Source organism: Procambarus clarkii, chromosome 65, assembly GCF_040958095.1.
Source record: "Procambarus clarkii isolate CNS0578487 chromosome 65, FALCON_Pclarkii_2.0, whole genome shotgun sequence".
NCBI lineage: Eukaryota > Metazoa > Arthropoda > Malacostraca > Decapoda > Cambaridae > Procambarus > Procambarus clarkii.
The window spans coordinates 8997701-9023092 of NC_091214.1; the positions used below are offsets into that span (position 1 = coordinate 8997701).

The 25392-nt window shown below is 44.1% G+C and overlaps 1 protein-coding gene across 4 annotated transcripts in view; it reads left to right on the plus strand.

The window, feature by feature from the left end:
- The window catches only part of ApepP (Aminopeptidase P), a 334482-nt gene that overhangs the window by 63515 nt on the left and 245575 nt on the right, over positions 1-25392 (plus strand). For all 4 annotated transcript variants that reach the window (XM_069309418.1, XM_069309421.1, XM_069309419.1 and 1 more), the window contains 2 exons: positions 8085-8308; positions 20531-20639. In XM_069309418.1, coding sequence (XP_069165519.1) covers positions 8085-8308; positions 20531-20639 — 333 coding nt within the window. The remainder of the gene's footprint in view (positions 1-8084; positions 8309-20530; positions 20640-25392) is intronic.

The following is a 25392-nucleotide window of genomic DNA, read 5'->3' on the forward strand; positions in this document are numbered from 1 at the left end:
TCGGAAGTCGAAACCAGAAATGACCAACAAGAAGCAGAAATTAGGCAAGCAATTAGGAAAGAACTGGTTACCAACAGTAAACTGGTACAAAATACTGCAGATAGAACTAAGTCCAAAATCATTTTTGGATGTTTAGAAAAGGAAATTTCATCTAGGGTGGACCGAGCGGCAGAAGAGATGAAAATCATAGAGAAAATAGTAGGTTTAGGAGAAGGCTCAAAGGAAAATGTCAGTGATTTTAGAAGAATAGGAAAATATGAGAAAGAAAAGAACCGCCCCTTAAGGGTGACGTTTAATGGAGTGAAAAACATGATGGAAGTGCTAAGAAATGCCAGGAAACTGCAGAGTGATGAGGTTGGCAAATTTTGGTCAATAAGACAAGACCTCTCCAAGGAAGACAGAGAAAAGCTGAAAATGAACCTAATTGAGGCAAAACGTCTAAATGGGGATAGAAATGAAGAAGACAGAAATTCTTTTTTTTACAAAGTGACAGGGACTGGAAAGCTTGTGAAATGGTACATAAAAACAAAGCAACAAGATCAGTAGTGGAAGGGGGAGTAAAGAGCAAAGGAAAAGGGAACATGTTCCTGAAAATTGTATATACCAACATAGATGGAGTGAGGTCAAAAACTTTGGAGTTGCAAGATATAATCCAGCTTAGGGTCCCAGATATTGTTGCATTATCAGAGATGAAACTTGAAGGAAATATAATAAATGAAGTCATATTCTCAAGAGGCTACTCAGTTTGGAGACGTGACAGGAAAACTAGGAAGGGAGGAGGAGTGGCTGTACTGGTGAAAAAACACCTGAAGGTAAAAGAGTTAATATTTGAAAACCCTCGAGATATTGACATAATGGCATTGCAGGTCTGGAATCAGGATGATAAGCTGATAATTGTAAATACCTACAGCCCACCAGCAAGCAACACATGGACAAAGGAAGAACTGGATGACAAACAAGAGGGCCTCATAATGGTCATGAGAGATATTATTGTACAAGCAGATAAAGATAAATCACGACTGTTGATACTGGGGGACTTCAACTTTAGAGCAATAGACTGGGAGGCCTATGAAGCAAGAACGGAGGACTTTTGGACATGCAGATTTGTGAACCTCATTCTGGAGACATTCTTGTATCAACACATAAAGCAAGCCACAAGAATGAGGGAAGGAGATGTACCGTCAGTACTGGATCTAGTATTCACCAGGAAAGAAGAAGAGATTTTTGACATCCAGTACATTCCTCCCTTGGGAAAGAGTGATCACGTCCTGTTAGACATTAAATATGCTTTAAGATATCATCTAAAAGAAAATGGGGACATTGAAACAGTTGATAAACTCGATTTAAGGAGAGGCAACTATGGGGAACTTCAAAATTTTTTTAATGAGTGTAATTGGACAGAATTGTTGCTAGGCAGGGAAGTAAATGAAATGTATGCCAAATTTTTAAAACTATACGAGGAAGGCACACAAACATTCATACCAAAACAGAGATGTAGGGCCAGAAAACAGGATTGGTTCGACAGAAATTGTGAGAGGGCAAGAGACCAAAAGACACAAAAATGGAATCAGTATAGGAAGAGGCCAAACCCCCAAACATACCAGCGATACAAAGATGCGAGAAACAACTATACAGCAGTAAGGAGAGAGGCAGAAAGAAATTTTGAAAAAGGGATAGCAGATAAATGTAAAACAGAACCGGGCCTATTCTACAAATTCATAAACAACAAATTGCAGGTAAAGGATAATATCCAGAGGTTGAAAATGGGAAACAGATTCACGGAAAATGAAAAGGAAATGTGTGAAACATTAAATGAAAAGTTCCAAAGTGTGTTTGTACAAAATGAAATCTTCAGAGAACCAGACACAATAAGAATTCTAGAGAACAACATAGAGCGGATAGAGGTGTCTAGAGATGAAGTGGAAAATATGCTAAAGGAGCTCGGGAAGAACAAAGCAGCTGGCCCAGATGGCGTTTCACCATGGGTTCTGAGAGAATGTGCATCTGAGCTCAGCATTCCACTTCACCTGATCTTTCAGGCATCCCTGTGTACAGGAATCGTAGCAGACGTGTGGAAACAGGCTAACATAGTTCCAATCTACAAAAGTGGCAGCAGGGAAGACCCCCCTCAATTATAGACCTGTATCATTGACAAGTGTAATAGTGAAAGTATTGGAAAAGCTAATCAAAACTAAATGGGTAGAACACCTGGAGAGAAATGATATAATATCAGACAGACAGTATGGTTTTCGATCTGGAAGATCCTGTGTATCGAATTTACTCAGTTTCTATGATCGAGCCACAGAGATATTACAGGAAAGAGATGGTTGGGTTGACTGCATCTATCTGGACCTAAAAAAGGCTTTCGACAGAGTTCCACATAAGAGGTTGTTCTGGAAACTGGAAAATATTGGAGGGGTGACAGGTAAGCTTCTATCATGGATGAAAAATTTTCTGACTGATAGAAAAATGAGGGCAGTAATCAGAGGCAATGTATTGGAATGGAGAAATGTCACAAGTGGAGTACCACAGGGTTCAGTTCTTGCACCAGTGATGTTTATTGTGTACATAAATGATCTACCAGTTGGTATACAGAATTATATGAACATGTTTGCTGATGATGCTAAGATAATAGGAAGGATAAGAAATTTAGATGATTGTCATGCCCTTCAAGAAGACCTGGACAAAATAAGTATATGGAGCACCACCTGGCAAATGGAATTTAATGTTAATAAATGTCATGTTATGGAATGTGGAATAGGAGAACATAGACCCCATACAACCTATGTATTATGTGAGAAATCTTTAAAGAATTCTGATAAAGAGATCTAGGGGTGGTTCTAGATAGAAAACTATCACCTGAGGACCACATAAAGAATATTGTGCAAGGAGCCTATGCGAAGCTTTCTAACTTCAGAATTGCATTTAAATACATGGATGGCGATATACTAAAGAAATTGTTCATGACTTTTGTTAGGCCAAAGCTAGAATATGCAGTTGTTGTGTGGTGCCCATATCTTAAGAAGCACATCAACAAACTGGAAAAGGTGCAAAGACATGCTACGAAGTGGCTCCCAGAACTGAAGGGCAAGGGCTATGAGGAGAGGTTGGAAGCATTAAACATGCCAAAACTAGAAGACAGAAGAAAAAGAGGTGATATGATCACTACATACAAAATAGTAACAGGAATTGATAAACTCGACAGGGAAGATTTCCTGAGACCTGGCAATACAAGAACAAGAGGTCATAGATTTAAACTAGCTAAACACAGATGCCGAAGAAATATAAGAAAATTCACCTTCGCAAATAGAGTGGTAGACGGTTGGAACAAGTTAAGTGAGAAGGTGGTGGAGGCCAAGACCGTCAGTAGTTTCAAAGCGTTATATGACAAAGAGTGCTGGGAAGACGGGACACCACGAGCGTAGCTCTCATCCTGTAACTACACTTAGGTAATTACACTTGTGTAATTACACTTAGGTAATTACACACACACACACACAGTCTGTCTCTCTGTCCACTGATTCCTCCTCTACTGGCTCAATGTTCTCAGCAACTCCTGCCTCCAGACAAACCTGCATCCCATTGATACACCAATAAACATGTTCTTTTACAAACACATAACTAAAATAAACCATACATAATAAATGTCTTCATCCGACATCTCTCTGCTTCCCACATACTGTGAGGTGACTTCCCCACGCCCGGGCGAGTCCATTCTCTGCCTTCCCTGGGAGCCTTCCGCCTCCCGGGCTGGCCCTCATTCAGTCGCCCACAAGCACCCAGCGGGATTTGTTTTCCAACGCTTGTTGTACACTTGTTGTACACTTGTTTTCCAACAAGTGTAATAGGGAAATGTGGATCGAGAAATTAGTAATAGAGAAAGTGAATACTAGTGTAAGTCGGAAATAAAGCAGAAAATCCCTTATTGTAATACAGGCAAATTAATATATCAGTGTTATAACCCAAGTAACTGGCAACTGACGGCCTCCTGCCGCGGCCTGGGACAACAACGTGTCAACTGTACAGCCTCTGGGACCCTCACCCTCGACCGTGCGATAAGTACTGACCATACAGTAGAACAAATAAACATATATATTATTACAAATATACTGTATACATATAATATTATAAATATATAGATATATACAACAAAACAAGGCAAAATGGGAGTAAATAAACAAATTTGTGGCCACTGTAACAACTCCTTAAAGTCGAAGGCAACGGGAATTGAATGTTATATCTGTAAGAATAGATTTCATTCGGCTTGTACAGGAGTGAGTAACACCACGGCACCGAGAGCTGGCCACTTGCTCTGGGTGTGTAAAAATGACCTGCCAGCTTGGAATATCCTAAAAAAACCTTCTAGATAACATGACGCATGAACGGAAAACATCGTTCATTGAAAGTCTACCAGCCATCCAGAAGGAGTGGGAAAGGAACAACAACAATTCTAATATACCAGGGGCGGAGGCTATAGTCAGGGATGAAACTGAGGCTGAAACTCAGGAAGTTGTAAACTCTGACTCAGTAGACCCGGATGTAGATGACAGTAAACTAGAAAGTGTAACAGACAGCACTGACAGCTCGATAGGTACAGACACTACGACGGTTCCCGATAGAGCAAGTCAGAACAGAAGGACAGACTTGTGCAAATTTTATGCAAAGGGCATATGCACACATAGATATGCTGGTAATAAGAAAGGATTAGAATGCAGTTACCAACATCCCAAAAAATGTTTAAATATGCTTAGGAAAGGTGAGTGTCGATTTGGATCAATATGATGGTTTTTCCATCCTGACGTGTGCCAAACCTCACTGGAGGACAGAAAATGCTATGACCTCAGCTGCCTATACTTTCACGTGAAAGGCACGGAATGCTACATAAAGAGTGGCAAGCAGGATAATGAATTTGGAGGAAACTCTATAAATTTTTATACCAGACCGGCAGAGAATTCAAAAGGAGGTGCATGGAGAATGTATGGAACTGGATGCCAGATCCACTTGCATTCCAGAATTACAGATACAATTACACACCGAAAGGGAACTACAACTATGACAGGCAACTGCCCTACAACATCAGTACTGGTCAGAACAAACTCAATGTGTCCACGAATAATGGGCTTGCCGAAAAAGTCTCCCAGTCAAACTATCACTAATAGAGTAACCTCATTCATCTTTGCCAACATACAAGGACTGAAAACAAGAACAAACAACAAAGTACAGTTCATAAATGGCCTCCTCACGGAGTCAAATGCAGTATTTGGAGTTTTCACAGAAACCTATGCAGGGGAATTCTTAGACAGTGAGATCTGGATTCCAGGATATAACCTATACAGGTGTGATAGGAAAATCAGGTCACATGGAGGAGTGGGTCTGTATATTAGGGAAGACCTTGTATTCTCGGAGCTCCTTAACGTTACAAATGAGGTGGTAGAGGTACTGGGATTAAAAAAAAAAAAAAAAAATTTAGTGACTATTCTAATATACAAACCGCCAGATGCAACGGCCGAGGAATTCGCAGAACAGATAAACAAAATAGAGAATAGCCTTCATAATTTGGAGAACCCGATACCTGATATTATCTTCCTAGGTGACTTCAACTTGCCTAGTCTCAGGTGGAGAGTAGCAAACAATAATATTATACCAGGGAATCTGTCAGGACCTAACCAACCACAGATTAGAGAACTACTTAGATTCTGTGACAAATTTTCACTCAGTCAGCAGAAGTCGGAGCCAACGAGAAATGAAAATATTCTAGATCTGGTCTTTACGAACAATGAAGACATTATCAGAGACATTACGATATCAGATACCACATACTCAGATCACAAGCTCATTGAAGTGCAAACGACCATCAATACTCAGAATAGACCTAAAACGTTGATAAATCGAGAGGGGCTATTCAGTAAATTCAATTTTAATAATAAAAGGATAGACTGGAAGATAATAAACAGGGAACTTAAAAACATTCCATGGGAAACTGTTTTAAGTAATGCAAGTCCTACAGAAGGAATAGAAACACTGACTTTGGAAGCGTATCAAATCTGTCTGAAACATGTTCCTTTGTGGAAAGCCAGAAAGAGATCCAACGTAGAAAGAGAACGCAGACGACACTATAACAGCAGGAAAAAAATAACGGAACTGCTTATGCAGACACGAATTTCCCGTCAAAGAAGGAATAATTTAAATAGGGAAATTGAAGAAATTGAGTGGAAATTGAAACACTCATATGAAACTGAAGAAAGGCAGTTAGAACAGAAAGCCATTCAGGAAATTAAGAAAAATCCAAAATACTTCTTCACATATGTGAATAAAAAGCAAAACCACTGCCAGTATTGCACCTATTCGTACAAGTGAAGGTTCATACACGGAGGATGACAAAGAAATTAGTGAAATCCTAAAAAATCAGTGAGGACATTTTTAGCACTCCAGTAAACAACATGAAAGCAGAAGATCCAGACAATTTCTTTATGCGGGATATTCAAACCCCGGTAAATATAACTGATATCAACACGAGCGCACTAAATTTTGAAAGAGAAATTGAAAACATGTCCATGCACTCGGCCCCAGGTCCAGACTCATGGAATTCAATTTTTATAAAGAAATGCAAAGTGCCGGTAGCACAGGCACTCAGTATAGTGTGGAGGAAGAGCTTGGACACGGGGGAGATACCAGATGCACTTAAAGTAGCAGACATAGCCCCTCTACACAAGGGAGGGAGCAAAGCATTGGCAAAGAATTATAGACCAGTTGCACTAACATCACACACAATAAAAGTATTTGAGAGAGTGATTAGGAGTCAGGTCACCAATTTCAAGGAGACCAATGACCTTCACAACGTTTTAATCTTGCCGTTTAAATCTTGCGTAGTACTCCAAAGCATCACATGATGCAATGCGCAATTTACTGCAAGTCGGTCAAAGCATCATATGATGCGATGCGCAATTGAAGGGTTAAGGGTTAATGCAGAACAGTGCAGTGGTTAATGTGTCTAACCTCTCCTTGTAGTTTTTGTCTTTCAGTTTCAGGAGCCATTAAGTTGCATGTCTTTACACCTTTTCCAGTTTGTTGATATGCTTCTTAAGATATGGGCACCATAAATCTGCTTCATATTCCAGCTTTGGTCTAACAAAAGTCATGAACACTTTATTTAGTATTTCGCCATCCATATATTTAAAAGCAATTCTGACATTAGAAAGTGTAGCATAGGCTCCTTGCACAATGTTCTTCATGTGGGCCTCAGGTGATAGTTTTCTGTCTAGAACCACCCGTAGATCTCTTTCTTTTATCAGAATTTGTTTAAAGATTTTTCACATAATTTGTAGGTTGTGTGGGGTCTGTGTTCCACATTACATAACATGCCATTTATTCACATTAAATTCCATTTGCCAAGTGATGCTCAATTTGCCTATTTTGTCCAGGTCTTCTTGAAGGGCATGACAATTGTCTAAGTTGCTTATCTTCCCTATTATCTTAGCATCATCAGCAAGCATGTTTATATAATTCTGTATTCCATCTGGTATGTCATTTTTTGTAGATAATGAACAATACCGGTCCAAGTACTGAACCCTGTGGTACCTCACTCATGACATTTTTCTCGTCCATCATCATTGCCTCTGATTACTGCCCTCATTTTTCTGTCAGAAAATCTTTCATCCATATTTGAAGCCTAACTGTCACTCCTCCACTATGTTCCAGTTTCCAGAGCAACCTCTTCTGTGGAACTCTTTCGAAAGCCTTTTTTAGGTTCAGATAAATGCAGTCAACCCAACCATCTCTTTCCTGTAAAATCTCTGTGGCTCGATCATAGAAATTGAGTAAATACGTTACACAGTATCTTCCAGATCGAAAACCACTGTCTGTCTGTTATTACATCATTTTTCTCCAGGTGTTCTACCCATTTAGTTTGAATTATTTTTGCCAATATTTTTACCCAGGCACTTGGTACGGAAATAACCAAGGGATAGGCATAAAAGTAGGGTTTCATTCCACTCATTGCCTTATTATAATATTTCCTTACTGTACTTTTTGTTCTTTATTTTGGATTACTTCATTAAAATCATAATTTCAAACCTATCTTTCAGGTTTATCTAAAACTCCAAGTGAGGCCAAGTGGTTAAATAAAACATTGGATGTTGGGTCTGTTGTTGGTGTCGACCCCTATCTACTAGAGGCAGAAGGGTGGCGAGACTTTGCCAGGGAATTACATGGAGGTGGACACTCAATAATTCCTGTTCCAGAAAATCTTATTGATCTCTTATGGGATGATCGGCCACTTCGTCCTGCCAAGCCTGTTGTTCCTCTTGAGGTGAGACAAATAATAGATAAGAATATAACAACCCCTGCTGAAAAATGAATGTAATATAATTTGCAAAAGTAGCAGATTATAGTTTATATACAGTGGACCCCTGATTTGGTGAAACATTTGGGACCAGCCTCAATTCGTTGGAGTGAGGGATTCGTTGCTTGCAACCAGAGATACCTTCAGGAGGCATTTATGTAATGCATTTTTGTAGTAATATAAATCAAGAATAATTCAATGTACAGTGACAGTACAGTGACACCTCGGCTTATGAATGCCCCTGTTTACAAACTTTTCGGGTTATGAGCCCAATTTCTTTGGAAAATTTGAATCTGATTACCAACTTTGCCTTGGAAAACGAGTTTGTTGATATGCGTATGGTCGACATAGCGCGTGGTGGCGCGGCGATCGCACCTCAGTTTACCAGTGCCTCCCGCCTAGTGACAATCATTCCTGAATTCTTTATAAAGAATTAGTTTTTTCTGGGGGGAGCCCCTTCGGCTCCTGGGAGCTTATCCAGGCTGATATGCAAATTTCAGACTATGGCATCAGTCATGTGTGTGTATGGAGTTCAATGAGCCTACCAGAGACCATGAGCCAGAACCTGGCCCCCCTTAGAGAGGCATGGGGAGCAATGGCCTATAGAAACCCCTGTGTGGTTGGAAGCATTCAATTGATGGCAGAAGTCTGCCATTGACCGGATCAGGCACCCAGAAAGGTAAGCATCCCAAAACAAACTCCTATTCTGGTGAAAATTGCTACCTGTAGCCGAACAAGTGGATAAACTCCCCAAAAAGAAACTAGGAAACGAGTATGACGTCACACGTCGCCGCGCCGCTGTCTGTGCAGCTCTCCCCTCCCTGGGAGGGGAAAGGGGAAGCCCCAGACCCCCATGCTGGCCATCCACCCATCAGTACTAAGGCTAATGCTAGAGGCAGAGGTCATGTGCTCTGGCTCCAATGATTTTCCAGCACTGTGTTTAGAGTGTCTTACCTGCTTGATGGTGTTCTGGGAGTTTTTCTACTCCCCAAGCCCGGCCCAAGGCCAGGCTTGATTTGTGAGAGTTTGGTGCACCAGGCTGTTGCTTGGAGCAGCTTGCAGGGGGCCACGTACCCACCACAGCCTGGTTGGTCTGGAACGTCTTTTAGAAAACAGTCTAGTTTTCTCATGAAGATGTCCACGGTTGTTCCGGCAATATTTCTTATTCGCTGGAAGGATGTTGAACAACCGCAGACCTCTGATGTTTATAGTGTTCTCTGATTGTGTCTATGGCACCTCTGCTCTTCACTGGTTCTATTCTGCATTTTCTTCCATATCGTTCACACCAGTACATTGCTATTTTACTGTGTAGATTAGGGACCTAGCCCTCCAGTATTTTCCATATGTATATTATTTGGTATCTCTCGTCTCCTTTCTAGTGAGTACATTTGGAGAGCTTTGAGATGATCTCAATAATTTAGGTGCTTTATCGCGTCTATGCATGCCGTATAGACGCGGTCTTCCAGGGGTGCGAGAGCCAGTAGTTTTTCTACAGTACTCGGGCTGCATGCGCCTAGAGTTACCTTCCCTAGGGGCCCTGTAAATGCTGCCCATTGGGGCTTGGGGCTACCTTCCACAAGTTTCTTGGGTCCTCTGTCTGCTGCGCTGTTTAATTGCTCGATTTTTCTGCCACCCTTTGGGTGCTTGGGTGTTTTGTCTCCCTTGTTTACCTTAGGGTAAAAGTCGGTTTGTACTGTTAAGGGGCGCAGGGTACTCCGCAGCTTTTTTTCACCATTCATAGTGGCCAGTTGTGTTCCTTGGGGTGCGTTGTCCTCTTGCGGGGTTTTATTTTTATTTTTATTATTGCCAAGGGGGGGGGGGTCTGCTTTGCTTGCCCCTTGGTGCCTGACCTAATACGGTGTTCTTTTGGTGGTGCCCCCTGCTAGGTCCTGTCATGTTCACAGAAAATGGTACCATCCGTTTTCTATGTGCGGCGGCTGGGACGCCAGAGAGAGGAAGGTAAACAAGGGAGCGTACAGGACGCCCGCCAAGCTTGGTAGCTACTAGTCATGTAATCATATTAAGTATTAAAGTCAGTAACCAAGTCATGACTTTACATCAACCCTACAACCAAGACTTCCTCAGTAACACACAAACACCACATTGGCGACGAGGATGAACTGTGAACGCAGGTATTTGTTCAGTTTCAAACACAAGGGAGAAGCATGCTGCCTGGAGGAGGAAGAGAAGCTGTGAGCGCCATACCCGATGCTGTATGCTAACCGATGCTGTGTGCTAACCGATGCTGTGTGCTAACCAATGCTGTGTGCTAACCGATGCTGTGTGCTACCCAAGCTGTGTGCTACCCAAGCTGTGCTGAAGAAACTGTGTACTGAGGAATCTGCCGACGTTGTGTACGAAACGACGCTTTGATGTGTACAAAACCTGATGTTTTGGTTACGAAACGACGCTTCGTGCTACAAAATTCATCACGCTGTACCAACTGCTGTACCAACTGCTGTACCAACTGCTGTACCAACTGCTGCACCAACTGCTGTACCAACTGCTGCTGTACCAACTGCTGCTGTACAAACTGCTGTGCTTCTGCTGTGAGTAGGAACAACACATGTACACAAGGGCTAGGTAAGAAGTCAGTTGCTGCTATATTGTGCACTGTTGTGAACTTTTGCATTAAAATGCTTGTGTGCTTTGCAAAATTAAAGTAATTACAGTGAATTCTTGACTAACATATACAGTGCAGTAAGTGTTTAATATTCTGAGGAACATTTAAGTGATAAGTTACATTTATTCAGTAAAAATGGCAAATATACCTCAGTTTCCTGCATTTGATCCTGACTGTGATCAGACAAACCTGTCACAGAGGTGGGTCAAATGGCTTAAAAGGTTTGAAAATTTGTTGATAGTTTCTGACATCAAAAGTGCTGAAAGAAAGCGTGCCTTTCTACTTCATTATGCAGGTGATAGAGTTTGTGACATCTTTGACACACTGAAAGACACTGGTGGTGCCAAAGATTATGACACTGCCAAAGCCAAACTAACAGAGCATTTCAAACCAAGGCAAAATACTGCTATGGAAATTATGCATTTCAGGAGAGCAAAACAACTCTCTAATGAAACTGTGGATCAATACCACACACGTCTGCAGGGTTTAGCAGCCCATTGTGAGTTTGCTGATGTTGACAAAGAAATCAAACAGCAAATAATTGAATCATGCACATCTACACGTCTTCGTCGAAGAGCTCTAGAACTTGTTGATGATGACAGTTCTCTTACCAAGATACTGGATATGGCTCGTCGAATGGAAGATGCTGCACGTGATGCTCGTGTCATGGAGTGCAGTGCCAATAACGGTTCTGCCACTGTTGCTAACAGTGATGAGGTATGTAAAGTTCAGGGAGGACATCGTAATCAAAGAAGACATGCCAAACCTAACAGTAAATTTAGCCGAGAACCACGTCACAACTGGGGTCAAGGAACAAGGCTCAAGCAGTCACAACGACCCACATCAGAGGGTGTCAACAATAAATGTTACAATTGTGGAGGAGACTACCCACACCAAGATAATGTTTGTCCTGCTCAAGGTAAGAAGTGCTATGAGTGTGGAAAACTAGGTCATTTTGGTGCTATGTGTCATTCCGCACTAAAGAAACCACAGTCAATGAATAAAAGCACTGTACGAGGATCAGGTCATAGGGGTCGAGGTGGTAAACACAATATTGCACCTCATATCCAGAATGTTAATAATGTACAAGACAACATTTCATTACAACCAGTCTCAGATGACAGTGAATGATTATACTTATGGAGTACAAGCAATCACAGAATGGAATGATCTTCCAAACAACCCAGAGACATGTGTATACATTGCTGGTATTTGTCTCAAAGTTCTCATTGACACTGGATCAAACATTGACACCATTGCTGAGTGCCACTATGAAAAATTTAAAAAACAGTTCCCAAAGCTTGAGAACTATAATGGCAAAGCCACTGCCTATGCTTCAAAGGTAGCCTTGCCAGTGATTGGAACTTTCACTGCAGAGTCAAAGAATGCAATGCTCATTACTACATTCCATGTTGTTAGGAATGCAAAGGAGTCTTTACTCAGTTACAAGACTTCAACCAAATTGGGGCTACTTCAGCTTTCTAATGCTGTAGCAGTGGAATCTGCAAACAATGTTGATGGTATTGTTGCTGAATTTTCTAATCGATTTAAATCCATAGGTTGTTATACTGATAGCAAAGTACATCTGCATATCAACCCAGATGTAATTCCAGTTGCCCAACCACATCGCCGACAACCATTCCATACTCGCAAGAAAGTCGATGCCGAACTGGATAGGCTGATGGAACTAGATATCATTGAACCAGTAACAGGCCCAACACCATGGGTAAGCCCAATTGTCACTCCACCAAAGCCGAAGAATCCAGATGAGATACGCATTTGTGTGGACATGCGTGTTCCCAACAAGGCAATAATGCGTGAACGCCATCCTACACCCACTGTAGATGATATGATCTACCGCTTGAATGGTGCAACTGTATTCAGCAAGTTAGATTTAAACAAGGGCTATCATCAGCTTGAACTTGATGATGAGAGTCGCTTCATCACAACGTTTACGACACATCGAGGTCTGTATAGGTACAAGCGCCTGAGTTTTGGTATTAACAGTGCTACCGAGGTATTCCAGCACATCATCAGCCAGGTATTGCAAGATATACCTAATGCTGACAACATGTCTGATGACATCATTGTTTATGGCCGTACCCAAGCTGAACACGACAAAGCTCTTCGTGCAACATTGCAACGCTTACGAGAAAAGAATTTGACGCTAAGCCGAGCAAAGTGTGAGTTCAATCAACATAAAATTGAATTCTTTGGACATGTACTTAGTGACAAAGGTCTGTCTCCAGATCCTAAGAAAGTTGCAGATATCAAGAATGCTGCACCTCCTTCAACGTCCACTGAAGTACATAGTTTTCTGGGAATGGCAAACTACTGTTCTCGCTTCATTCCAGATTTTGCTACCATTACAAAGCCTCTACGTGAGCTCCTGAAGAAAAATGCATCATGGTACTGGAGCGATATCGCGCAAAATGCATTTGATGCTGTGAAAGATGCACTAGTAGAGAATGCGACTGCTGCATACTTTGATCCATCAATGGACACTGAGTTAACGGTGGATGCTAGTCCTGTTGGATTAGGTGCTGTTTTAGCCCAACACAAACCTGGTCAACCAGATTCCAGAGTAGTAATTGCCTACGCCAGCCGTTCTCTCACAGATGTTGAGCAACGATACAGTCAGACAGAGAAGGAAGCTCTTGCTCTTGTATGGGGCTGTGAACACTTCAATGTGTATCTGCTTGGTGCACCCTTCACCACGATAGTCACTGACCACAAACCGTTGGAGACCATCTTCAATAATCCAAAGTCCAAACCACCAGCTCGCATTGAGAGATGGGCTCTTCGTCTGCAACCATACAACTTTACGGTGAAATACAAGCCGGGTGCAGGCAATCCCGCTGATTACATCAGTCGACATCCTGCAAACAGTTTCACCATCACCAAGCATCAGCAAGTTGCCGAGGAATATGTACACTCTGTAACCTGTGATGCAGTCCCTAAGGCTCTTACTCTTGATGAAATCCGTACTGCAACCCTAGAGGACCCAACTCTGCAAGCAACAGTGGATGCATTGACTAAGAAAAAGTTTCCACGCATCCCACCCTCAGGAGTTGACCAAGATGCATTCAAAGCACTTGAACGCATCCAGACAGAATTAAGTGTTACGCAACAACGCGACACTGTGCTGCGAGGTACTCGTATCGTGATTCCAGCTGTTCTCCAGCAACGTGCTCTGAAGCTTGCACATCAAGGACACCAAGGTCTTGTTAGGACCAAACAGCTGCTACGAGAAAAGGTGTGGTTTCCTGGCATTGATCGTCAAGCAAAGGATATGCATGATGCCTGTGTCCCTTGCCAAGCTGCAGTGGATACTTCAAGACCAACACCTCTACAACCTTCACCACTACCTGCTGCACCATGGACGGAAGTATCGATGGACTTCTGTGGACCACTACCAACTGGAGAGTACTTGATGGTAGTCATTGATGATCACTCACGTTATCCAGAAGTAGAAATCATCAATTCCACATCTGCAAAGGCCGTCATCCCGAAACTTGACAAGATCTTTTCAAACTTTGGCATTCCTGAAGTTGTCAAGACGGACAATGGACCGCCATTCAATGGACAAGACTTTGTCAACTTTGCTGAGCATATTGGATTCAAACACCGCCGTGTGATGCCACTACATCCTCAAGCAAATGGAGAAGTTGAGAGATTCATGCAACCTCTCATGAAAGCGGTACGCTGTGCTCATGCCGAAGGACGATCCTGGAAACAAGCTATGTATGCTTTTCTCAGGAACTACCGTGCAACACCACATGGAACACTGGGCAAGTCGCCTGGCGAACTTTTATTTGGACGTCCTATGAGAATCGCACTACCCGTCATGCCAGCCGAGGTAACGGATAAACGTCTCGCTCAGAAGGATGCACTAGCCAAGGGCAAAATGAAAATTGCTCATGATCAACGTGCAAAGGAACAGTTCATAAAGGTTGGAGACACTGTTCTCGTTAAAAAGAAAAAAGAGGGAAAGTTAGATATGCCGTATGATACAAAACCATATAAAGTGATTAGTGTAAAAGGAACTATGGTAACAGCTAGTAATAGAGATCATAGTATAACACGTAATATGGCTTATTTCAAAGTGATTCCAACTAGTGTAGAAAATGATGAAGTGCAAAGTCGTACAAAAGAAAAAGAAAAAAATAGTTATAACCCGACAAACAATTCATCAAGGGATGTTATTGCATTTAAGGACTCTCGTCCTAAACGTCATGTTAAACGCCCTACACGATTTGATGATTAATTGTGTTCCTATGTAATGAAAAGTATTTACTTATTGTGCTAAACTAAATTTAATATTGTTTGAATAATGCAGATATCTCATTCAATATTTTGTAACTTTGTATTACAGTTTCTTTCATGTTTGTTTAACATTGCATATGTATTTTTAACATTGAAATCCTTTGTGAAAAAAGATTAAGTTGTTTAAATTCTTTGTGTGCTTAATTAATGTTAAATGTATGCAGTATCTCTTGATATGTTAATAACTTACTTTGTGTCAATAACTTTGCTTTGTGCTACAAGTATGGTAGACATCCTGTATTCATTCTTTTTAAAGAAAAGGAGGGATGTCATGTTCACAGAAAATGGTACCATCCGTTTTCTATGTGCGGCGGCTGGGACGCCAGAGAGAGGAAGGTAAACAAGGGAGCGTACAGGACGCCCGCCAAGCTTGGTAGCTACTAGTCATGTAATCATATTAAGTATTAAAGTCAGTAACCAAGTCATGACTTTACATCAACCCTACAACCAAGACTTCCTCAGTAACACACAAACACCACAGGTCCCTGTGAGTGTACACATCCCTGAGGTTTAGCTTTTGAAAGTTGCTTGGTAGTTTTTGGGTGCCTCTTGGCACCCAAAAAACTCAAAAAAAAAAAAGAAAAAAAAAAGTAGTCCTTTTGGCTCCGTGAAGGCCGGCCCAGCTGTGGTTTCAGGGGCTGCTTGCTCCGTGTCAGAACCCAGAGGTTTTCCCGCAGCTCCGCCTCTTCCAGCAGATCGGACCGGAGCGTCACGTGGCTGGTTCGATCTTCTCCAGTCTTCGCGTATGGTATTTTTTACTCGAGTTTATCATCATCTGTATGGTGATCAGGTGGCTTCCTTGTTAGTGTCCCACCTGCGGGCTTTGTCTCAGCGGGAGTATGAAGTTTCCTGATGGTCCTTCCGGTTCTTTTTGCATCTTCGTTGTTGTACTTTGCTTTCTGTTAGGGTAAGGTTGTCCTTTCTCTCTTGGTTGTTTCAGGACCATCATCTTATGCCTAACATTGTCGCCTCGTATTGTGCGGCGCTGGCGGAGCCGCTGCAGTTTGCTTTCTGTATCGATGATACTTCTGCATCGTTTTGCAAGCTGTCTCATGCGTTGTTTCACCTCTGGCCTGCTTATGCATCGCCTGAGCCGTCTTGGTCTTTGTACAGAGTGCTCTCCTATCTTTCTTCTTTTCGGTTTGTTGTGGCCCCTTCGGTTCAAAATTGCTTTGCTAAGGCTCTTTTTCTGTTGGCATTGGCCTCTGGGGATCGTGTGGTGGAGCTTCATGCTCTTCTTAGGCGCAGAGGTTTTTGCTCGTTTGGTCGTGGTCTTTGGTATGTTTGTCTGCAGCCGTCTTACTCTTTTCTAGTAAAGAATGAGACTGCTGCTTTCCGGAGGGGTCCTTGGGTTGTTGATGCTTGGTTTGTCAGGCCGGGGGTTCACCATGTGTTGTGTCCGGTTGCGGCCCTCCGCCATTATCTGGGCACCACGGCTTCTGTATACTGGGACGTGCTTTGGGTTGATCCGGTTTCCCTTCTTCCCTGTTCGCAGATTCAGGTTTCTCAGGTCGTCCGCAGGGTTATTAAATCCAGCCAGCCTGCGGTCTATCCCTGTGCCCATGACGTTCGTAAGTTTGCTGCTCTTGCTGCCGTCTATGGCAATATGTCTTGGGCGGGCATTGGGGCATAGGGTTTTTGGTAGTTGAACAGGGTCCTGGCAGCATGCTACCTTGTGAACGTTTCTGGGCCCAGTCGGGCCTGTGTTGCCTTAGGTCGGCGGATACGGCCCGTTGTCTCGACTTCGAGTTCAGGAGTGGAGCACCGATCACCTCCCGGGTAAGTCCCCTTTTTTCTTAAGTAGTCTTTGGTGAAGTAGGTCCGCGGAGTCGTAGGGGCTCCCTCCAGAAAACCAACCAATGTTGAATGTAATGAAACGCCATTTTCTGGGCGAGTCCCGGAGGCTCCCCGGCAACCCTCCCGCCCTCTGGTCAGCGTTTTTTTTTTTTTTACAATTTTGATATCCAGCCTCAAAACTGGGGCAGGGATCGTTTTGTTAACCAGAACAGGAATTTGTTTTGTGGCGCTTACCTTTCTGGGTGCCTGTCCCAGTCGATGGCAGATATAGAATGCTCCAAATCACATGTGCATTTCTATGGGCCATTGCTTCCTGTGCCTCTATGAGGGGGCCAGGTTCTGGCTCGTGGTCCCCGGTAGGCTAGAACTCCACCCACATTGACTGATGCAAAATAGTTAGGGTATCCATATCAGCCATGGATAGCTCCGGGGAGCCTCCGGGACTCGCCCAGAAAATGGCGTTTCATTACATTGAACATTGATTTTTTGGTCCTTGTGTTTGGTTTGTTCAGTTGCATCCATCTCCTTCTTTACTCGCGAAGAATGTGTGCGCTGTTTTCACGAGGGGTCCTTGGGTTCTTGATGCTTGGTTGGTCAGGCGGGGAACGTATTATATGTTGTGTTCAGTTGCGGCTCTCTGATGTTATTTGTGCATCATGGCCTCCGTGGACGTGCTTTGGGTTGCCTGAGTTCCTTTCCTTCCTTCCTTCCTTCCTTCCTTCCTTCCTTCCTTCCTTCCTTCCTTCCTTCCTTCCTTCCTTCCTTCCTTCCTTCCTTCCTTCCTTCCTTCCTTTCTTCCTTCCTTCCTTCCTTCCTTCCTTCCTTCCTTTCTTCCTTCCTTCCTTCCTTCCTTCCTTCCTTCCTTCCTTCCTTTCTTCCTTCCTTCCTTCCTTCCTTCCTTCCTTCCTTCCTTTCTTCCTTCCTTCCTTTCTTTCTTCCTTCCTTCCTTTCTTTCTTTCTTTCTTCCTTCCTTCCTTTCTTCCTTCCTTCCTTCCTTCCTTCCTTTCTTTCTTTCTTCCTTCCTTCCTTCCTTTCTTCCTTTCTTCCTTCCTTCCTTCCTTTCTTTCTTCCTTCCTTTCTTCCTTCCTTCCTTCCTTTCTTCCTTTCTTCCTTCCTTCCTTCCTTCCTTTCTTCCTTCCTTTCTTCCTTCCTTCCTTCCTTTCTTCCTTTCTTCCTTCCTTCCTTTCTTTCTTCCTTCCTTCCTTCCTTTCTTTCTTCCTTCCTTCCTTCCTTTCTTCCTTCCTTCCTTCCTTTCTTCCTTTCTTCCTTCCTTCCTTTCTTCCTTCCTTTCTTCCTTCCTTCCTTCCTTCCTTTCTTCCTTCCTTCCTTCCTTCCTTCCTTCCTTTCTTTCTTCCTTCCTTTCTTCCTTTCTTCCTTCCTTCCTTCCTTCCTTCCTTCCTTCCTTCCTTCCTTTCTTCCTTCCTTTCTTCCTTTCTTCCTTTCTTCCTTTCTTCCTTCCTTTCTTTCTTCCTTCCTTTCTTCCTTTCTTTCTTCCTTCCTTTCTTCCTTCCTTCCTTTCTTCCTTTCTTCCTTCCTTTCTTCCTTTCTTCCTTTCTTCCTTCCTTTCTTCCTTTCTTCCTTTCTTCCTTTCTTTCTTCCTTTCTTTCTTTCTTCCATTCTTTCTTTCTTCCTTTCTTTCTTCCTTTCTTCCTTCCTTTCTTTCTTCCTTTCTTTCTTTCTTTCTGAGGTAAATACCTGCTCTCTCTCTCTCTCTCTCTCTCTCTCTCTCTCTCTCTCTCTCTCTCTCTCTCTCTCTCTCTCTCTCTCTCTCTCTCTCTCTCTCTCTCTCTCTCTCTCTCTCTCTCTCTCTCTTTCTTTCTTTCCTGTTCCAGGGTTCAGGTCTCCCAGGTCATCTGCAGGGTCCTTCGGTTTTGCCAGTTGTCTTGATTTTGAGTTTAGGGAGTATGGCATCCTCCTCCTGGGTCCCTCCTTCTTTTTCCTTATCTTTGTTGAGGTAGCTTTGGGAAGCCGATGGGGCTTCCCCCAGAAAATCAACGTTGAATGTAATTAAACTCCATTTTCTGGGTCAGAAAGAGAGGTTCCCTCCCTGGCATCCTCCCTCCCCTCCGGTCGGCCATGTTTTTGACGTATTTTGACATCCAGCCTAAGAACTGAAGGGTGGATCGCTGGCACGAGTGTTTGGGTCTGCTCCTCCCCTCCCCCTCCTTTGGAGGGGGGTTGAGCAGACAGCGGCGTGGCAACGCGATGACATCATGCTTGTTTGCTAATTTTTGTTTGGGGAGTTCTGTCTACTCGATCGACTTTCAGTAGCAATAGTTTCACCAGAATAGGGGTTTGTTTTGTGGGGCCAGATCCAGTCGATGGCAGACATAGAATGCTCCAAACCACACGGGGGTTTCTATAGGCCATTGCTCCTTGTGCATCTCTGAGGGGGGCCAGGTTCTGGCTTGTGGTAGGCAAGAACCCACATGCACATTGACTGATGCCAGAAAGCTAATACAGTATATCGATATCAGCCTGGATAACTCCAGGAGCCTCCGTGTCTCACCCAGAAAATGGCGTTTCATTACATTCTACGCAGGTTTTTTGAATTGTGCTTCATTTACATTTCTTGAATTTGGAATGTGTTCCAGTCCTGCCCTGAGTTGTGGATATGTGGTAGCTGCTTGGGCAGTTGATTTTTGTTTCTGGAACCTCTGCTGAAAGTGGTCTGTGGAACCCATTTTAACTTGGCTACTGTTTTCTACACCTGGGCTATTCTGTCTTATTCCGGAGCATATTGGAAGTTTTGGCTTCAATGCCAAGTGTTGTGGCCATGTTGCCTGTGGTGTGGTTTTTGGAAACTTTGCCCAAGTGGCTTCTAACCTTCGTTCAGTAGGCAGTTGTAATCTTTTCTGTGGTTCGTGCATGCTGTGCTTATTCATGTTTTGGTCAAGGTAGGCTTCCCTGAGAGCCAGTTTCTTGGAGCCAGCTCCTGGTCCTGCATTTTGGGGTTTTCTGGAGGGGCTGAAGGGTGGTGGTGGTGGTGGTTATAAGAGGCTAGCAAAGCGACATTGTCCTGCTGGTCCAGTGGTTTCTGGCTCAATGGAGACTCCAAGGAATTATCTTAGAAAGTAGTGTTTCACTCTTCTCAACATTCTGGGTCATAGGAAACTGTATATCTCATTTTTTCCATAAGATCCTTAATACAGTAAAATAATGTATCTACATAGATTGGTGAAAGACAAGGTGCCTAAGACTGCATCTTGGCAATGAACCATGAGTACACTGGCATTCTTCTACTTGTTCTTTGCAATACTTGCAGCTTGCATGAAGGGTACACAACACTGGTATTATGATGTCAAAGATATTCAGTTCATCTTGGCACAAAACAACATTATGCAGTTAATTACACATACATGTGTGAAAAATATCTGATGCCTTAAACTTCTTTGTGATGTGTTTAGTTAATCTAACGCTTTTAATTTGTTCTTTCTTCGTAGATAAAATACACTGGCCTCTCTCTTACTGAAAAGGTGAAACACCTCCGAGAAGACCTTGTGGAAGAGAATGCCTCTATGATTGTCATCACTGCTCTTGATGAAGTTGCTTGTAAGTCATATTTATTTATTTATTTATTTATTTATTTATTTACTATACCAATGTACTTAGTGATTGTAGTTTCTCACCTACAATGTGAACTTGCTTCAACTCTATAAAGCGAGGTTGATTCGTTCCATGAAAAGTTTTGATAGACTTGTCAATCCCCCAGGCAATCTCCAGGCCCCCCACCTACCCCAAGGTAAACAAAAATTGATTGTGCCTACTTTCATTGTAATGCATCTACATGTTTGTGACTTACTTTCCAAGAGAAAGTAGTGTAGTGAAATATCTTCTTTATCCTGAAGTACATTTATGTACAGTGGCACCTTGATTAACGAGTTTAATCCGTTCCGGCACCGAGCTCGTCATGTGGAAAACTCGTCTTATGAAACAACAAAAAAACTGTTGTAAAAGGTGTCCGAGAACCAGCAGAAACTCTCATTAATCGAGGAAAAGCTCGTTAGTAGAGACAAATGTTCTGAGAGTGGCTTGCTCGTTACTTGAAATGCTCATAGATAGAGCCGCTCATTAATCGAGGAGCCACTGTATTACCTGTCAGTTACCTCGAAGACAAGCAAAACGCTTATGTAATACACAGATTTTGCAAGAGTTTTTTGACAGATGAGACCATGGGGTTATTGCACACAAAATGTACTCAAAAGGAATTATTGACAAAGTAGGAAGATGGATTTTTAACTTTCTAATGAACAGAACCCGGAGTGTAATAGTCAATAAAGTGAAATCTGGATCATTCGCCTTGAAAAGCTCAGTGCTTGCTCCAGTGCTTTTTCTCGTCTTCATATCAGACATAGAAAAGGATGCAAACTATTGCACTGCATCATCCTTTTGCAGATGACATTGGAATTCTCGTGAGGGTAGACAATATTCTGTAGAAGGCACAATGATCCTTAATCTGATGTTAATCAAGTCTTTCAGTGGACAATAGAAAATATGATGTTTAACCACCATTCTGCACTGAGTTTGTGAAATTCCCCCTTTGTGCATGAAATAAAATGTTCCCAAAAAGTTGACTGAGGGAATTGGTTACAGTGTCGCCTCTTGGCAAGCTTGCTTCAAGGCGTCACTACTTTCTGACCTTCCCAGGCAAGCGCACCTGTAGCATTCTGGTCCGAGATTTGGGACCTTATTTAGGTATTGTGCATGCTAGTTTATTATTATGTAACAGTATGTATTAATATGGATCATTTCTACTATTGTTCAACATGTATACCAGGTGGTAGGTGATTTTTATACGTCTTAGTGAGGTGATATATTCTGAGGAACTTGAGTAATGCCAAGGTGGTGTATATGATATTATTCCTTTTACCTCATGTGTTATTGGTTGTGACACCACCACCCTATTCTGGGGGGAGCCCCGTCGGCTCCCCGGAGCTTTACCAGGCTAATATGCTAATGTCAGACTTTGGCATCAGTCATGTGTATGGAGTTCTAGGGCCTACCGGGGACCACGGCCAGAACCTGGCCCCCTCAGAGAGGCAAGGGAAGCAATGGCCTATAGAAACCCCCGTGTGGTTGGAAGCATTCTATGTCTGCCATCGACCGGGTCAAGCATCCAGAAAGGTAAGCATTCCAAAACAAACCCCTATTCTGGTTAAAATTGCTACCTAAAGCCGAACTAGTGGATAGAACTCCCCAACAGAAAAACGAGCAAACTACTATGACGTCACATGTCACCGCGCCGCTGTCTGTGCAGCTCCCCCCTCCCTGGGAGGGGGAAGGGGGAGCCCCAGACCTCCCACGCCGGCTATCCACCCAGCAGTTCTTCGGCTGATGCTGTAGGCACCGGTTATGTGCTCCGGCTCCAGTGGTTGTTTCAGCACTGTACCTAGAGTGTGGTGTCTGTCTTCTAGGTGGTGCGTGAGCCGGGAGCGATTCTTCAGTACTCGGGCTGCATGCGCCTAGGGTTCCCTTCCCTAGGTGCCCTGTAAGTACTGCCCTTGGGGCTTGGGGCCACCTTCCACAAGTTCCTTGGGTCCTGCCCCTGCTTGGCCGTTTACTGCTTGGTTTTCGGCCGCTCTTTGTGTGCTCGGGTGTTCTGTCTCCCTTGTTCGCCTTAGGGTAAGGGGCAGTTTTGCACTGGTGGGGCGCAGGGTACTGTGCAGCTTGTCTTTACCAATCATAGCGGCCGGCTCTGTTCCGCTTGGGTACGCTGTCCTCTTGCGGGGTTTTCTTTTTCTTTTTGTTTATCTACCTGGTGGGGGGGTCTGCCTTTGTTCTTGCCCTTTGTGTCCCTTGTGTTCTGAGCATTTTCTGGTGGTACCCCCTGCTAGATCCCCGTGAGTGTACACGTCCCTGGGGTTCAGCTCTTAGAAAGTTGTTTGGTAGCGTTGGGCGTTGATTAGCAGTACCCTGCCTGGGATTACCTAAGCGCGAGTCCTCTTATAGTAAACGCTCGGGACCCTGGGAAACCCCTGGGGGCGCATGGGTCCGATGGATGTGACCCCAGAGTCCCCCCTCGCTTCCAGTGAGTTTGAGGGTTGCTCTCACCCTTTGTCTCTGGGTGGCTCTGTTTTGCCTCCGTCTGCTGCCTGTGGGGTCGGTGGCACCTTCGACCCAGAGTCCTGCGAGTTTGGTTGCTAGTTGTGGCTCGGTTACCCAGTTGTGTTGACTAAGCGGGTGCGGGCAGCAGGAGCGTTGCGCTTTGAGCCTTGGTGGTGGCAACGCTCTCGTGGTTTACTCCCCGGGAGCCCCGGGGCTGCCCCGTTTTGGTTCGTGTTGGGACTTGGGGGTGTTGGTTGCTTCGGTTCCATCCACGCCCCCTTGTCTTTCCCCTGGATCCCCCTACCTGCCTGCATCCGGTGCCTTGCCGTCTGTAGGATCGGGGCGGGGTTTGATGGTGTTGAGACTCGAGCAGTCTCGGGGAATTCCCCTTCCGGGGTAGTGACGGGGGCATTGAGCCTGTTCCTCCAGCCGTGTTGTAAGAGTCTGCCAGTGGGCTCCCTTCCTTAGTGTTTTCGCGGCTGCCCGGGTTTTCTGGTACGGCCGGGGCTTTGGGGGGACAGCTCGGCCCCGGGGCCTGTCGTGTAGGTTCCCGGGGCTGGGGAGGGGCTGACTTGGGGGGCCCTTGGCCCCCGTAGGACCCCGTGGGGGTTTTTTCTCCCCTTCTAGGCGGGACTTCTGGTTATGAGAAGTGAGGTTTTTCCTCCCCACTCGCCGTACGTGCTGTTGGGCGTCGGCCCCTCCCCAGGCTCGGTTCCTTGGCCTTTGAGTCGGTTGGTTCTGTCCTGTGGGTGGATGCTCCCCCCCCCCCCATTTTTGGGACGGTGTCTTTATCATGTTTCCCCGTTCTTGGGGTTCTACGTGACTTCTGGTCTCGGGGTGCGCCTGCTCCTTTGTGTGCCTTCGGGACTAGTGTTGGCTTCCGTGTTCTCGAGGGTTCGGGAAGGTTTTCGCTACTTCCTGCATTATTGGTACGTCTGTCGGCTTCTTGTCCGGGTCGCCATTTTGGGCTACTTGTAGCCAGGTCGGGTTGGGCTGCTTGTGGCCAGTGGCCCTCTTGGGCCACTTGTGGGCCGGTTGGGATACTTGTGGCCCGGTTCGGTACCTTTTTGGGCTCTGTCTTTGCTTCGTTGGCCGGTTTTGTTGTTCCTGCCTCCTCTTTTGGCTACTTTTCTAGTCCTGGTTGGCGCCTTCCCGCAGAGCGGGTTGTGCGGTTCGGCCAGCGTGTCATGCGCATGTGCCGTGGAGTTTGTTTTGGTCTGGGCGGTGTGTTTCAGTGCTGGTGTTTTGCGCCCTTTTTGCTCAAGTGCTTCGCCTCTCGCTCTTCTCCCTTGCTGTGGTATGTGCCCCTTCGCTCCGTGGGTGTCCTGGTTTCCAACTGTGGGGAGGACACCGAGGTTTTCCCTGTCATGGGTGTGAGCCGCCTCCTTCGCCTATACCCTGCTCTCCTGCGGATCCGGCTCTGGCGGTGCTCCCAGGATCTTCTGGGCACGGTTGAGTCGTATCACATTCGTGCCTCCGTTCGACAGGTGAGTTTCTGCGGTCTGGCGTCTTTTGGCCGGGCGCTGGATGCGGAGATGTTTTTATACCTGTCTTTATTTAGGTATATTTTTGTACGACTGAGACCGTTCGCACACCAGTGATTGAAATTGAAATTGAAATAAGTTTATTGAGGTAAAATACACACAAAGGGATGAGGTAGCTCAAGCTATTCTCACCCCGTTCAGTACAACGTGTTAGTACATACATAGACACACATCACAAACAATAAACCTGTTACCAAACATTCTGAGAGATAAACATGTACATTTCCTCCTTCACAAGTAGTATGGTATCAGACGTACACAAATACTTTTATGACCTAGTTATACGGATAATTCAACAAAATATTACAGTCTTGGTGCAAAATTCTTATATCTCTCAAGAATATCATCAACCTTTCCTTTGTGACACATCCAGGCTATTTGCTCAGGAACAGTCCTTATCTCAGTGTTTCTATATACATTAATCAACGGACAATCAAGAACATAATTGGCAAGGGTGTGAGACCTTAACATACCACATAGTTTACACTTCGTGTCATTATCATGAACACCTATCCCATATTCCCAGTAATATTTGTACCCAAGCCTGAGCCGCATGTACACAGTCACTCCAAGCATTTCTTCTTTTACCATAAGTGAAATGGGTGTTTTGACTCACATACATGTAGTGTTGCATGGTTAGACTTCTCTCATTACATTATCTCTCTCCTCTCCACTCCTGCCTGTGCCTGAATATTTATGATTTTGCTTCTTATTTG